Genomic DNA, 17,294 nt, shown 5'->3' with positions numbered 1-17,294 from the left:
TTACGCTACTACTAATAAGAAACAAAAATGTTGGTCCACAAGGAAACATCTCTCAGCTACGGCCAAGAAAAAGTAAAACCATCACCAACCTCAATGTTCTATGCCATACCACTTGGCATGTTATTGTGCCACACCAATGAGGGCTTTCAACCTACAAGTAACATTCAGATTCAAGAACTTCAGGGAAAAGAAGCAGGAATGAGGAAGAATGGAAGCCAGAAAAGGACTTCAACAGAATAACCCGTTGTATGGAAATGAGAAATTGCATTAACTAACCAGGATGAATGAATCGTTTTCCAAACCTTTCTATTGTGAGAGCTCAATCTCTCTTCTTGAATACAAACTAAATTAGCCACTAACCACTAATCTGAATCAGAACTAGTACATTTTGAATTCTGAAAGGGGGCATCTGCGCTAATCAAAACAATGTGCCATGCCACCAAACTCTAAGCATGAAAAAAAAAAAAAAAAAAAAAAAAAAAAAAAGGGCGCTTATTCTACGGCTCATATATGTTACAGATACTCTTAAGAAAAAGTTTCCTCTTCTACCTTCTAAACTCACACAGGGTGTTGGATGGACACATGAATCAATTAAACCACCAATACAACCATCAGGCAGAACTGTTAAATGTTACACTGCTAGGGATGAATCTAACATGACTGTACTGTTTCAATTTGGCAAGGGCAGCTTGTGTCTTCTGCAGCAGAAGATCCACGTAAACTGCAGTCAGGACTGCCTGTGGATTATTAGGAACCTGGTAAAAAGCTTCTGTTGCAAACCGTTGAGCCTGCTCAAGATCACCCTGCATTGCAGACATTGCTGCAAGATTTACATAGAGGGTTCCATGTGCCTCTTCGGGCTTCAGGAACATGATGCGTTGAGAATCTTCCATGGGTGGGTAACTGGCAGAAGCTGAACCACCATTAAACTCTTCACCATCTCCAACCCTTTCAACTTGCCACTTTTTGTCTTCTTCATTGAATGGCAACTCAACATTCCCATCTGATATGTAAACTGACAAATGCTCAGCAGCTTCCTTTGCCCGGTTTAGACGGCACAGTGCCTCAGCTGCATAAATATGACCTAGGAAGACGTATACCCTTGAACATTCTGGAATCTTCAAAAGTAAATTTGCAGCTGATAGTGCTTTCAATGGATTTTCCAAATTCAACTCTACATATGCCAGGTCAGCTAGAACAGCCTGCTTGATCCAGTGGTTTTCCCTTCCGCACATATCTTCATAAGCGGAGACGGAACTCTGTAGGGTGCTGTTCAGGCTCACTGCCCTAGCCTCTTTTGCATCCCCATTCGCATTAGCTGAGGCAGAAACTACTGTAACATTAGATGCCTTTGAATCCCCAACCAATAATTTTTTGTTTTTTGAGTTCCTAAGTGACCCTGATTGACTCGAGCCATCTTCCTCTGTCGCAGAATTGGACAAATCATCGCTCTTCAACTCCAAACTGTTCAGTAAATGCAAGGCATTAAGAAGACACTGCCGAGCAAAGGGGATCGAAAGCCTGTGTTGGCCATCACCACCCAACAATCCATCCTCCTCTTCCACAGGATCCAAATATATATTTCTTGATATCCCATCTTCCACAAGAAGTTGCCTCCATTTCCCATTTCCAACAACATGGACTCTAACCTCCTCCCCATTGGTGGGAAACCCACTGGACTTCAGAAGCCCCTTCTCCAGTGCCAATAGACAGCATTCAGCAAATCGGAGCCACAAGATGGGCTGATTGTGGAAAACTAGACTGGCCTTCTGAAAACAGCGAGCAGCAATTATTGGTTTCCCACAGGATAGGTATTGCAACCCACAGTTGTACACAATAAGGAGGGATTTATCCTGGGAGAAAGTCAACAGCTTAAGAGGTTTCTCTGATCGAAGTGATGAACTACTTCTCAGTGCCTTAGAAAAGAATACGGTTGATGTGTGATGTTTCCCGAGTTGATGATAGATGCAACCAAGATTGTTGTTGAATATGCTTGCCATTCCAGATTCTGTCTTATTGCTTGACGTCATCAAGAGCTTGATAGCTTTACGATGATTACCCCGAGCATACTCTAGCTGAGACTTTAAAAGCAATGCCATGGAAGAATCTCTACCACGTGCAATGTTCATAGCTAACTTAACTTCACGTTTTGTTGCCTTCAGGTTCCTAGTGAGAAGCAGTAATCGCACCTTGTAGAGATGCAGCTTGAGCTTCATATCAACAGCAGGAGCGGGCCGATCAGCGGAGGTTCTCAACAGATCGTTGGATGGGAGGCCAGCTGGCCTTGTCAAGTTTTTCCCACTACTATCTAGTGTTGACAGAAGGGATTCAAGTGCCTCATCTGATAAGGTTCTTGTCAAAGGATTCTCAGAGGCATTTGCATTGGCAGCTGAGTCTGAATTAGAGGCATCAGCATAAGTTGAATTGCTCGGCGCAGATGAAGGTCTTACTACAGCATTTGATGATTGATGTTGGTTGGTGCTTCCATTGTCACCTTGACTAATCATATAGCCAACACCAAAAGATTTTTCCAGATAGTGAATAACATCCTGAACACAGCAAATCATAATAAGAAACTGAGGCAGCGGTACAAGAAAAAAATAATATAAAGCTTAATGTCTCCAAACACTTTGGCATTGTGTCAGAGAGATGTATAGATTAGTACATTTGTAAATATAACAGAACAGGACTATTTTCAGAATAAGAAATATCAAACTGGTCAATTGGGATTACAGAAACTCTGTAACACAATTATCACAGCGTCAAGGCGACCCAAGGCATTAAGAGGGGGCCTATACGCAAGGCTACACAACTAGGCACCTAGGCACCCACCTAGGCGACCAAGGGGGTTGCCATGCAGCCGAAGCTTGAAGAACCTTTTTGCTTCTCTTTTTCTTTTTTTTTTTCTTTTTTTGGTGAATTTTCTTCTTGTTTATTATATATGTTCTTATAGTTATCTCCATCTCTTCCCTCTCTGATTTGGTCATACCTAGAATTGATCTCCGGGAAGGTACCTGGGGAGCTGGTCTGTGCTATAGATTACCAAAATGTATGTTTGTCTTTTCTTGCCTTACTATTTTATCCGTTTTGTGGGGGGTCGCAGAATGGGAGGTTGCACGGGGTTGCAGCGAGGAAGGAGTTGCTGAGCCATCTCCAACGGCTTTTGCATGGATTTTCAGTAAAGTCTCACCGATTGGGAAGGGATGGGGTAGGAGAAATCGTCGGCCTAGTAAAATCTGACAATCAAAGGTCTGTCGACCAAATTTCCTACTCCCACAAAACCAAACGAGCCAAAATCTCATGGGGTGTAAAAATCCGTACAAATATCCTACCCCTTAACTCCCACCCCACCAAAGTCCCTCTAAACAATGGGGGCTAAGGAAACTTGAAAACTGTAAACTAATTCAAACAAGGATATTGAATAAAGACTCCTACATATCTAACTCTTAAAACAACTAAAACCCAAATTACAACCCCACGTAACTAAATAAACCTCTAACAACCCTTATTGAACCAGAATCCTGATTTGGGCAGGTTTTTCCTGTGGGTTTCCAGATCGGGTGATGCCGGTCCAGCAATGTACACGCAACTGCAAAAAAAGGCAACTTCCTTGGATGCCCCTGCATCGCATAGAATGCTTGGCATCACCTAGGCGGTGCCTTGTGGCCTTGTGGCCTTGTGACAGCACACCTTGTATTATATCAGTTTTTTTACATTTCACTAGTTCACATTGAATTATGTCTATTGCTTTGATTTTTTTCCGAATATTCTTATATTATAACCTATGCTTTGTGATGTAGATCCAGGGTTCCAATAACCAGTGTTGGATCGCTTATGGGCCCACCAGGATAATGCACAACTCAAATTTTAATTGGATGCCAGAACTGTATATAAGGGAACCTAGCAGCAATGAAAAAACAAACCAACTAGTAGAATAGCACGTTCGAAGAGGAAAGGGTATTCTTGGAGTGAGGATAAAAAGGGATAGCGGGACGAAAAGGGTACTTGTGGAAACTAAGGAAAAAGGGTTTAATAGACAAGGAATCGATAAAGAAGGGGATAGGGGTTTTGTCTTCTACAACCTTTGGACAAGATCAGAAGCAGAAGTCCAACTACTAGGATACTTTGATGGGCCTGAAATTTCAGGTAGGAAATCGATTCACCTAAACCCATTGATTCCAGCCAGGTTTTGCTCTAATCACCAACAGTTGATCTCTGAAATCATGGACCAGCAGACAAAGGGAGTTGCAGGTTTGTCTCCCACTTGGTTCTCAAGTTGGGAAGCTTTTGGGGTTGATATTCAAGGGTTAGGGTCGCCTAAGGAAAGGTAACTTATAACTCAAATCTGACAAGAAAAGAGAAGGTGACTAGGGAGATCTAAACAACCTATCGGCTGGGTTTATCACCACCAGAACAGGGGCAAGCTTGATGGGTATAAAAGATGGGAAAGAAGAAGGGAATAAAGAATAAGAAGAGATCAGATGAAGAGGGTGATGAGAGAGAAAACTCAGACATAAGAGAAGTTTCAGGAGGAGGGGAGAGGGCACACAACCATTGCTATGTACCAATCCAACACCGTAAACAACTCAATAAAAACTTCATTCTTCAAAATTCAAATCCGAATAAAATAAGAGTAACACACTTGTATTTAAAAATGAAATTAAAAGACTCCTAACAACACTGAATAATCCTAATCTTATCCTGAAACTGAAGTAAAACTTGACTCAAAACTCTATGGTATCAGCCTATTGAAACTAAAACAGAAAAATGCAAGATAAGAAAACTAATAAAGACCCTAATAAATAAATAACTAAATATCCTACAGAACCCAAAAACCCAATTGGACCTAGTTCATCTTGGACTAAATTGCCAAAAGGGTCAACAGCCATGAATCTGCATCACTTGGTGTATTATATATTAGTTATATTAGGTCATTACTAACATAATCATATCATACTGCATTGATAAGGCTTCTATGTTGAATATTGTAAAGATTTGAGAACCAGAATCAAAGAAGATGAAATAAGAGAGACAGAGATTGGTGTAACTTTGGAGTCAAAAGAGATTGGTGTAACTTGACAGTCACAACCGTCTGGTTGGGACTTCCCCTTTCATTCAATATATGGACTACCTATTACATAGTCATAATCCAAATGGGAAAGTAGAATGCATTAATAAAATAGGAAACTAACTCTAACTTAGCTAACAACTATCCTAAACCCAATAGGACACTAACAAAGACATCAAATATAATCCCACAGTATGAAGGTCTATGGTCACCCATAACTCATACATACTCTCATATACACTAACACTCCCCCTCAAGCTGGAGTATACACAAAGCAATAGAAAGCTCTAGCTTGGATCAACAAGAATTCCAACAAGCATAGAAAGAACTCCAATCAACTATTATAAAGTCATCAGCAACTCCAAAAGCAATGAAATTCCTTCCCAAAGAAGGCACTCCAATACCGACGAAAGCCCTTCCAAAGAAGGCACTCCAATACCAACGAAAGCCCTTCCAAACGGTATTCCAATAACAAAAAACCTTCCCAAAGAAGGTGCTCCAACAAAAACTGTTACTCCCAATAGCTACAACAAAAGTATTCACGAGCCTCAAATAGAGATCTCCCAGAAAATTTCACAGATAAATAGGCAACATAAGGTCGTTGAGGACCAAACAACATCAGGTTGTTGAATATACCAAATAGCATCAGGGAGCTGAATATACCAAACAGCATCCAATCGCTGAATATACCATCTTCAAGATAAAATAGTTGTTGAGGACACACACGAGCATAACGTCTTCAAACGAAATAATCTTGAACAGACAATCAATCAAATTCAGATAATTTGAATCTCCCCCTCACATGTAGCAGTACGCAAAGACAAATATTTTCCAACAACCACCACCATAAAGAATCCCATAACCAAGAGCACCACAAGAAAATAATTTTCAATCTCCCCCTTACAGTAACAAATCTGAGCAAATAACTCTAATTACCACGCATGCAAGTACCAATTTTCCCAAAAAAGTGCAAATTCTAAATTGAGGTGATCCCATGCCCACCAAGAGAAAAATATAGACCAATGGTTCAGTATATAATCCACGCAATCTTGGATTGAAACCCAGTATTGGCCACACTGATGGGACAACCCAAACAAAAGAATACTCAAAACATGGCAATAACAATAGACAATGGCAATTTTGTAAATATATTAAGATCTCAATGGAGAGCAGCAGGACGGTAATTAAATAGAATCTTTAAAGGACACTTTGGAAGGCAAAAAGGAGTTAGAACTTAAAAGGAATTCCAATTTAAAGAATAGGGACAGATTTGGTAATAACAAAAAGTAAGGATTAAGGCTGAATTAAAATAAAAGATGAAGGGTATAAATGGAAAATCAAGAAGAAAAATTGAAAAAAAAAAAAAGGAATAAAGACATCCAGGAATTGAGGTTGTCTTCAAACTCTCGACAGCAACATGGCGGAGAATAGGGGTGTCAATTGGTCAGTTCGGTTTGGTTTCGGTCAGGTTGAATCGGTTTCGGTTTAGGAATGAGCATAGTTGTCAAGGCGTCGCCTAGGCGGCGATTTGACGTCTCGACGGTAAAAATTGGGCACGGGGGTCCAACGATTTGTGGTTCTCACAATTGGCGGTCGCCATGGAAAGCTAGGCGTCGCCATGGACGCCATATCTCGATTTATTACCTAGGCGGTCGACTTTGTGTTTTTTTTTTTTACTAACAATATTTTGTTTATTATATTTTAATTGGTTTTTTTTTTTTTCTAATAACATTTTGTTTATTATAATATGGCAGCGTAAAATTGAAACACTTGCCGCCCGAAGAGACCAAAACCCTCGAAGCTCGAACTCTCGAAGAGACCAAAATCCTCGACGTCTTCTCTTCTCCTTCTCCGGCAGCCACTGCCTGCAACTTCTTCTTCTTCTCCTTCTCCAGCAGCAAGACCGTCTTCTCTTCTCCTTCTCAGGCAACCACCACCTGCAACTCTTCTTCTTCTCCTTATCCGGCAGCAACCAACAGCGGAGAAGATCTTCTTCTCCTTCTCCGGAAGCAACCAACAGCGACGTCTTCTCCAGCAGCCACCGCCTGCAACTTCTTCGTCTTCTCCTTCTCAACAGCGAAGTCTTCTCCAGCAGCCACCGCCTGCAACTTCTTCTTCTTCTCCTTCTCCCGCAGCAACCAACAGCCGGACTGGTTCTCCGGCAGCCACCGCCTGCAACTTCTTCTTCTTCTCCTTCTCCAGCAGCAACCAACAGCGACGTCTTCTCTTCTCCTTCTCCGGCAGCAAGAACGACAACAACCACAATACGATATCACCTGCGACATCTTCTCCTCCGGCAGCAAGAGCGACAACCAGGTAAAGGCCCCACCTGCGAGTAACTTCGATCTTTGTTCTTTTCTTTTATGCAGCTTGCCTTCTATTATCTGCTCCAGTTGGTTATTCTCTACAACCTCTACCCTCTGGTTCTTTGAGTTTCTCTTTGATTTTTTTAGTTTCAGTATCTTCTATTATTTGTTTTTTGGTGGGTTGAAAGAAATGCAGGAATTATCATATGGGTTTAGATGGATTCATGTCATTTTTCTGTTCTATGTTGTTTTACTTTTAGCCTTTTCGATATTTATAATATGTTTTCCTCTTTAGTTGTATATCTAGTTATCTACTATCTAGAGCTTGATCTGAAGGTTGGAAATCATATATTTTAGATTGCTGGAAAAAAAAAATATAAGAACTTGACAATGGTCTTGGTTGTGTTAAGTGAAATGATTAAGTTGGATTTGTGAGTGTTTGATTGTTTTTTTTTTATGTTATCATGTTAATGTTATTGGTTAACACTTAACATACTTTGTTACTCTGTTTTGTAACTTGTAGGATAATAGGACTATAGGAGTTCATAATGGATGGTACTGTTGGTGGACCTGGTAATAGTGGGGGTGATAATATAAGCACGGCTGCATATGATCCATCAAAAGACCCAACCAGGAAGGCCAAAAATGATCCTGGGTGGAAGTATGGGTATTGGCCTGACCTTTCAGACAAGAACCTTGTTAAATGCACTCTTTGTGGAAAAAACCTCAAGTGTGGAATTAAAAGGTTAAAGCAACATTTGGTGGGTGGATATGGAGATGTTGCTAAGTGTACCAAGACAACTGTAGCGATTGCTACAGAGATGAATGCAGCTCTTATGCGCAATAAGAAGAAAAGGATGCAAGACATTTTGGATGATGATGATGTTGATGTTGATGTTGATGTTGGTGCTGGTGTTGGTGCTGGTGCTGCTGTGGATGTTGATATAGAAGTTGAAGGTCAAAGACAGTCTAGTAGGACTCCTACAACCTCTCGACTTATTCCTAGCTCTGGGACATCTGCTAAGAAAAAGAAAGTAGTCATTCAGCCACAAGGGGCCCCATGGATGTTCATGTTAGACGGGCTCCTGAGCAAGTGGTTGTTGAGAGGCATCTTAAAGGTAATACTCAGACTACTATAGAGAACCGGTTTAGATCAGCGGAAGAAAAAAAGAGAGTTGATAATCACATTGTTAACTGGGTTTATCAGTGTGGTATTCCATTCAATACTCTTAAGTCAAGGAGGTTTGAGGTGATGGTGGAATCTATTGCACAGTACGGGTCAGGATATAAGCCCCCAAGTTATCATAAAGTAAGAGTGCCATTGTTAAAGGCAGCAAAGGATAGAACTGCAGAGATGAAGAATAAATATGAAGAGTATTGGAAGCAGTATGGATGCACTCTAATGACTGATGGGTGGACGGATAAAACAGGAAGACATTTAATTAATTTCCTCGTTAACTGTCCAGAGGGGACTTATTTTATGGAATCTGTTGATGCATCTAGTATATCTCAAACTGCAGAGAAGTTGTTTAAATTGATTGACAACAAAGTTTAAGAAATTGGTGAGGACTATGTTGTGCAAGTTGTATCAGATAATGCATCGGCTTATAAATTAGCCGGTACAATGCTAATGCAGAAGAGGACAAAGCTATATTGGACTCCTTGTGCAGCGTATTGCATTGACCTGATGTTGGAGGAAACAGGATTCTTGAATTCTAATAGGACTGTGATAAGTAAGGCAAAAAAAGTAACCAACTTCATCTACAGGCACACGCATTCTTGATGCAATGAGGGCTAGAACAAATGGAAGGGACCTTGTGAGGACAGCAGCTACTAGATTTGCAACTGCATTTCTGACACTTCAAAGCTTGTTAAAACATAAAGATGACTTGAGACATTTGTTTATTTCTAAAGAATGGACTAGTTCTAATTTGGCAAAGACCGAAGCTGGGAAGAAAGTGGTTGAGACGGTGTTTGTTGTAACATTTTGGAATGGTGTGGAAAATTGTCTTAGAGCTTCAAAGCCACCTCTTACTGTCTTAAGGACTGTGGATGGTGATGAGAGGCCTTCTATGCCTGAGGTTCAATTTGTCATGGATGAGGAAAAAAAGAAAATAAAAGAAAATTTTGGAGATAAAGAAAGGCAATACAAGAAAGTGTTAGATATTGTTAATAGGCGTTGGGAGATTCAGATGGGGGGTCCTTTGTATGGAGCAGCACTATTTCTTAATCCTGGCAAATTTTTTTCTTACAAGGAAGGTGATGATGGTGGCTACCAAATTATATCTTCTCTACAGCTTGCATTTAATGAAGTCAATGAAAGAATGATACATGAACCAGCTTTACAAGACAAGATAAATACTCAAGCCACTTTGTATAGATATTCTCGAGGTGGTTTTGCCTCGGATATGGCAATTAGATCACGGGCAACCATGAGTCCTAGTAAGTAGAGTACATTGTTTAGTTGTTTTGTTTGTGTGATATATTAAATATCAATCTAGCTATTTATATATATATTTATTTTTTATAGTTACTTGGTGGGGTTCATTTGGAGGTCATGCTTTTGAGCTTTCAAAGATTGCAAGACGTATTCTAGGGCTTTGTTGCTCCTCTTCTGGTTGCGAGTGCAACTGGAGCACATTTGAGTTTGTAAGTAGCTGGGTATTACATCTATTTCATATTTTAGACTTTTTATTTTTGGAACAATAACTTTGTTTGTTGTTCTCTATTGTTTATGAATTCAGATTCATACCAAGAAGAGAAATAGGCTAAAACATCAACGTTTGAATGATCTAGTCTATGTTCAATACAATCGCCGCCTAGAAGAAAGGTTTCAACAAAGGCGTCTCCTCAACAGAAATTATGATCCACTTGTGCTTGATGAATTGGATTGGAGTAGTGAGTGGATGATTGACGAGCAAGTGGATGATGTAGTCCATCCCGATGCTGATCTCACATGGGACGTTGCTGGTAGAGCAATGGGGGCAACAATGGAGGGGCCCAATCGACCCAGGAGAGCTCAATCATCAACCTCTAGAGGAAATTTGTGCTACACACGCCGTGGTAGAGGGAGGGCTGTTGGGGAGTCATCAGAATCAGATGGGGAAGAAGATTTGGAAGAAGAGGATGATGTGAATGATGACTTGGATGTCATAGATAACTTTGGTGAAAATGCAAATGCTTCTAGTGGACAAGGACAACAAAGGAATCTGCCATCTGTTGATTTGTTGGATGATTATGATGATTAAGTTATTTGTGTTTGACTGTTTGAGTGTTTGGATTTTATATATTGTTTAAACTTTAAACTTTGAACTTGGATGATTAGTTAAGTTTTTTTTTTATGTTGAGTTCATTTGCTATCAAGCTTTATTGCTTCAGTAAGTCACTAATAGCTTAACAGGTTAGCCACTTATCTCATCATTTGATCTAATGATTCTATTTTTTGGTTTCCAAATATATATTTCTCATTCTGTCATTCATATATGATATATTGACATATATACATTTTACTTTATTCAGGTTGCTCACTCACTTCCAATCATTGCTTTCAAGCTTCAATCACAGGTTAGCCTTTTAATTTTTACTTTTGTGTGATGTACATGTTGATTTTTTATGACTTGATGAGTGATGAATTGATGTATAACTGTATAAGTCAATAATTTATGTTGATTTTTTATGACATGATATGGCTATGTTGATTTTTTTTATGATTTGATGTTACTTAATGTTTGTTTTATATGTTATAGGGTATATATTCTAGGCTTGTAGCATGCTAAATAAATTTAAAAAATAGGGAAAATAAAAAAATAGCATATTAAATAATTTTAGAAAATAGAAAAAATAAAAAATGACACACGGGCGATTTGACCGCCATGGGAACGCCAAAACGGGCGATTCATCGGCAAATCGATTAGCCACCCCTCCACCACCTTGGATCGATTTGACGCCGTGACAACTATGGGAATGAGGGAGACCAAAACCAATCCGTTAAGGAACTTCAGTTTTCAGTTGGTTTCGGTTTCGGTCTGGTTTGGTTTCGTTTTATTTCGGTTTTTCAATATCGGGTTAATACCGGTTTAGATCGGTTTATTATTGGGCTTCAACCATAACGAAATCTTACATACATACCTTATAGTGACAAGGTTTGACAAAAAAAAAAAAAACACTTTAAATTTATGATTATGATTAAATCATGGTTTATCATTGTAAGGGAACTAATATTGAAACCAATGGATAACAAATTACTAAGATGACGACTAATATTGAAATCACAAAATGAACTCTATTATCCCCAATCATTCATTTAACTATCCAACTAGTTTTGTATAGTGAACAAGGAAATCAATGAAAGCATTATTACAATTTACAAATCAATTTCTCTATTCATAACCTAATATTCAATGATTTGTAACAATTCCCCTTACAATAAAAAATTTTCTCACTAATATTGTGAAAAATGGATAGTCAATTCACCAATTTATAATCTCATAATCATTTATTTTTTTATCGGTTTCATTCAGTTTGGTTTCGATTTGGTTATTGGTCGGTTCGGTTTGGATCGGTTTTCAGCCGGTCCCAACATAGCTCAGTCCAAAACCAATCCAATAAGGATCGGTTTGGTTCGGTTTGGTTCGGTTTGGTTCGGTTTGGTTCGATTTTATTGGTCGGTTTTGATCGGTTTTATCGGTTTGCGCTAGGTTGTGACACCCCTAGCGGAGAACCCTACTGGTTTCAAGACTTCAAACACCCTCATACGATTGGCGTTTAACCTGAACTTTCAGATACAATCATGGTTCAAGGTTTCCACCGATACCGTCGAAATTTCCCATGTTTCTACGGTATCCCAGGACTCCGATACCAAATACCATGTGACTTTCAAAAGTCACTGGTATAGACCAAAATTCCCACATTTCGACTGAAATGTGGGAATTTTCCTAGAAATGGGGGAATTTTTTATTGGACCAGCGGGTCAAACTTTATAAAACTTTCTTAAATGGGAAACCAAGCCTTCTTATTTCAAGATTTCGACCCTCTCCCCCTATTTCTTCTCTATGAAGTGGGAAACTTAGGAAAACACTTAAGATTTTGCCCTTGTGCCATCAAATCTTCATTCTAAGCTTAGATCTTGCACATTCATAGCAAATCTACCTAAGGGAGCTTGGACCAAAAAGATAAATCCCATCCATCCAAACCTTGTGTACCATCCTTCGAGAGCACTAGTTCATTTGGATATGGTGGTGGGTACGGATAGTAGGGTGGATCTTCTACTTTATTTGGATAGGACGGTAGTTCAGGGGGTGGGTCATCTTTTGTTGACACTATCTTTGGATATCCATCCCAGCCTTGCATGCCACTTCCACATCCTATCACTATGATCTATGACTGAGCCACTCCCTAGGCTAGGATACCTAGCTATGATGGACAATAACAGACTACCAAAACAATTGGGCCCAAAACATGTCATGGGACTCGTATGTGATGCATTCAGATGAGTAGCTATAACATCTGCAATGGTACGTAGCTCGTGGATTGAAACCGCATAGACACTCTACTTGGAATTGGTTGTTGACTGTTGACTATTAAGACTTGAGACTTCAGAGATAACTCACATTATGTAATATTATTATTTATTCTGGATCCTTTTACATTATGTTTTGTTTGTTTTAAACTTTTAATAATGTATTTCCCATTTTTAGTTAGTAACTTATATATGTACTTATGTAGTTTAGTTTCAATCAACAACTCAACGTACATTAGCAAACTTTGGTCAACACCACAAGTATGACTTTAGATGTTTTCCATGAAACTAATTATGTGAATGGGTTAGATATGTCTAAAATAGGAAGTATACAAAAATCAGGCAAAAAACAAACACATTATGGGGGTCGAAACCTCAAACCGGGAAAATTTCCTTGGTTTCCTCGAAATTTCCCACGTTTCGACCGAAATTTAGTTCTCCCCAAGGGTAAACCCGATATTTTGAACCTTGGGTACAATATCGCAATATCAATGCCTACTAGATCCAGCAAGAAGATATCCCAGCAACCAGCAAACCACCGTATTGTTAGTTCTGAAATCAGGAAGGAAGAAGAAGCAAAGAGTGGAGAGTTTTCTTCCTCAGTACTCACGAAACCAGCGGTAGCAAGAGTGAGATGGGATAAGCAGAGTTTGATAAGCAGAACCTACATCTTCAACCCACGAATCGATGCAAACCAGCAAATCCAGAAAAGTGGACATAACAAACCAATTCAGCAGCAAGATTCAGCAGAAAGGGGTGGTGATAACCAAGGCACAAGGCAGAAAATCAGAAAATCTTCTTCTACAGGAACAAAGAGAAAACCAAAAATCTTCTTCAACCAGCAGTAATCGAACCATGATTTGGGTTTTCTTCTGTCAATAACCAGTAACAAAACCAGCAGCAAACTAGATGCATTCGACTACCTGTCTTCAACAATCAACTCCAGCAGAAAATTAGCCCATCGTTAGTACCCAGCAGCGATAGCATCAACAGCAGCAGGAGCAGAGTAGAACCAAGATTCTAATTTCAGCAGCGAGAACAAAGAAAAACCCTTAACACAGTTTACAATACCCTTGAAAAATCGATTATAGGAGCAGAAATTGACACGAGGAATGGACAACAATCGGTCAAATTACTTGAAGTAGCAGAGAATGATCTTCAAATTGACGTGGTTTTGAATATCTGAACAGCGAACGATGATACCAGCAAGGATTCAAAACCAAAACCAGAAATCACTCATAACTACGGTAACCAAACGTTGGCTACCTTATTTTCTTCATCTTCTTTTTCATGGCTCTGATACCATGTAAAGATTTGAGAACCAGAATCAAAGAAGAAGAAATAAGAGAGAAAAAGAGATTGGTGTAACTTGAGAGTCACAACCGTGTGGTCAGGACTTCCCCTTTCATTCAATATATAGACTACCAATTACATAGTCATAACCCAAATAGGAAAATAGAATGCATTAATAAAATAGGAAACTAACTCTAACTTAGCTAACAACTATTCTAAACCCAATAGGACACTAACAAAGACATATTTTATATAATCCCATGGTATGGAGGTCTATGGGTGATGTATGGAGGTCTATGGTCACCCACCGCCCTCCAACCGATACATACTCTCATATACTCTAAAAAATATAATCACAAAAAAAGGGTCATTGCCCAGTGCTGGTCCCACCTATGCGGAGTCTTGGGAGGGGAGGGTTTGACATCGGTCCTAGTCTTTGGCATTTTTTGTGCAAAGTGGCCTCTCACAAGACTCGAACCTAGGCATTTGCCTTGGCAGCCCGAACCCCTTTTACCATTGTTCTAAGCATAATTACATAAATTCATCAATGCTATATTACATATACTACATGCCTAGGGCACCTCACAATTGTCACGGTGCCAAGGCGAACCAAGGCGTCGGAGGGCTGCCTAAGCGTTTAGGCGACAAAGCGCCCGCCTTAAGGCAAACAGGGCGACCAAGTGTTATTTTTATTTGGGAAATTTACCATGCCACCCCCTGGAGACTGCCACAATTATAAGACCACCCCCTCTGTTTCACCAAATTGTACTCAGACCTCCTATCGTCAGTCACTATTGTCATGTTAAAATGACTGGTATACCCTTACCATTAAAAAACTCATGTTTTAACCATTATACTTTTTTTTTTAATTCCAAACCAAGCTTATGTATTTTGCAGATAAAAACACAGAATCCACACTGATCCAACACACTCTTTCGCATAACCCTTCAAAATCTTTAACAATGCCCATGACCCTTCACGTTGAATTTTGATTAGACAGGAGGCTGGCCATGACCCATTGTGAATCCCCTAGTTCCATCAGGCATTTTTGGCCCTGGAGGTGGCTTTGAACCTTCAACACCAAGATGACGGTGCAGAGTTCCATGGCCTTGACTGTTATAGTTATCCTATTTTTGGCCCTTGGATCGACCTCTGTTTTGAATTCTCCATCCAGTTCTCTCACTTCGCAAGTTCCCCTCTTTCTCTTGTCCAGGTGTTTCATCATGGTGATCAGTTGACTTCAAGGGTTCATCATCCCTTACTGCCTCAGACACGGGAACATTTCTATTCTTCTCAAAGGTAGTGCCTTTATAGCCTTTCTTGCTCAACCCAAACTTGCCCATTATCTTGATAAGAAACTTAACACGCATATGAGTTCTCCAATTGTTCACATCACAAAGGAGCGATGAAATGAATCAAACGAATAATTCCTATAAACTACAGTCCTAAAAGAACACCCAAATGGGTCGAATACTCGAATTCAAATCCAAAGAAAATAAAATCTTGCACATGGGAAATAGATTAAAAGGAGAAGAGGGGACTGACCCAAGAACAGATAAGAGGGTTAGGCTAATGGGCTTGAGCTGCATCCAGTAACCAACAGGGATAGCTCCGCGGAGCTCAAGTACAAGAAGAGTCGCGAGGACGAAGACAATGGCCTGGTCGGGAATGGGGAGAGAGAAGAAACACACGATTGACTATATCATAGGGGTTTCGCCTGGTCGCCGCGAGGTCCTACGGGTCGCCGCAAGGTCGCCATCCGTCGCTGATGCCGTTGCCGCTGCTATGAACGATCACTGATGGCAATAGTGGCGATTTGGGAGAAAGGTAAATTAGGTCTTGGAATGGGTCCAAAACCTATCGATTTATGTAAGGAAATATTAATTTATTGTAAGGGTATTTTTGGTAATTCGTATTTAATAAGGGTATTTTGGTATTTAAAATAAAATTAGTTGTTGACATCAGCAAATAAGGTATATTCCTTAACAGTGACTGACGGTAGGGGGTCTGAGTAAAATTTGGTAAAACAGAAGGGGTGGTCTTATAATTGTGGCATTTTCCAGGGGGTGGCATGGTAAATTTTCCTTTTTATTTTCACTCTTTTCTACCATTATTTAGTATGCTACATATACCTTGTATCATCAAAAATCAACATTAAGCCACATCAAGTCATCAAAAATCAAACTTAAGCCACATCAAATCATCAAAGATCAACATTAAGTCACATTAACTCATAAAAAATAAACATTTAGAAAAATGCTTTTGTTCTATAATAAGTTTTACTGGTCAAATGATTTTATTTTTATATGAGACTTTTTGTATTAGATAGAACACAAAACCAGCTTTCCAACAATTATAAGATTACTTATTGTAATGACAAAGTTATCCAACCAAACTTATTTTAAAGTGCGTGAAAATGTTGTTAAAATCACCATAATGAAAATAATTTTAAAGACATCAAAACAAAATATTAATTTACCGGACTTTTGGTTTTTAGCAATGTTTTACCATGGCAAGCTTTATAATATTTCAGAATTGAGAAAAACCCCAAAGCATTTGAAAGTTGAAAATCACCCTACAACCAAAAATCGAGTTTTTGTTTTTGGATTGGGGGGTTGAGTTTTTATCCTTTGGAATTTGATCTTTAAACTATTTTTATTGGATTTAAATAGGGAGTATTTGCTTATTTAGAAATAGTATCTTAAATTACTTAAATGATATTTGGCATAAATAAGTCAAAAAATATAAGGCAACATGCAGTGTAATAAGGCAACAGTCGCCTAGGACCCAGACAAACTGCCTGGATGCATAGGCAATGCCTTGCCGATGCCTTGACAACTATGGGGCACCTTGTCTCCAAGATGCACATCCTTTGGTTGCCAACTCACCTTGAAAACTATGCCTAGAAAGGAATGGTCCTCAGTAAGACAGAAGATAACTACATTGAAACAGAAACAAAACCCAACCCAAATACAAGCCAAACACCCAACAAGCCTCAGATAACCTGAATCTCAATCAGCAATGAACTTAAAGCAACCATATCCAAATTACATGAAAGGAACTTCAAAATTCGAAATAAATGATGCAATTGACTTTAAAGGCCAGCTGC

The 17,294-nt window shown here is 39.3% G+C and overlaps 1 protein-coding gene across 1 annotated transcript in view; it reads right to left on the bottom strand.

The window, feature by feature from the left end:
- Window positions 1–281: 281 nt before the first annotated feature.
- The window catches only part of LOC122061101 (CCR4-NOT transcription complex subunit 10-like), a 42,561-nt gene continuing 25,548 nt past the window's right edge, over window positions 282–17,294 (bottom strand). Inside the window, exon 6 of the mRNA XM_042624287.1 lies at window positions 282–2,549. Within this exon, the coding sequence (XP_042480221.1) occupies window positions 612–2,549 (1,938 nt within the window). The 3' untranslated portion in view covers window positions 282–611. The remainder of the gene's footprint in view (window positions 2,550–17,294) is intronic.

This window comes from Macadamia integrifolia, chromosome 14 (assembly GCF_013358625.1).
Source record: "Macadamia integrifolia cultivar HAES 741 chromosome 14, SCU_Mint_v3, whole genome shotgun sequence".
Taxonomy (NCBI): Eukaryota; Viridiplantae; Streptophyta; class Magnoliopsida; order Proteales; family Proteaceae; genus Macadamia; species Macadamia integrifolia.
The sequence above is the reverse complement of the archived record's forward strand: the minus strand, read 5'-3'. Positions and strand labels throughout refer to the sequence as shown.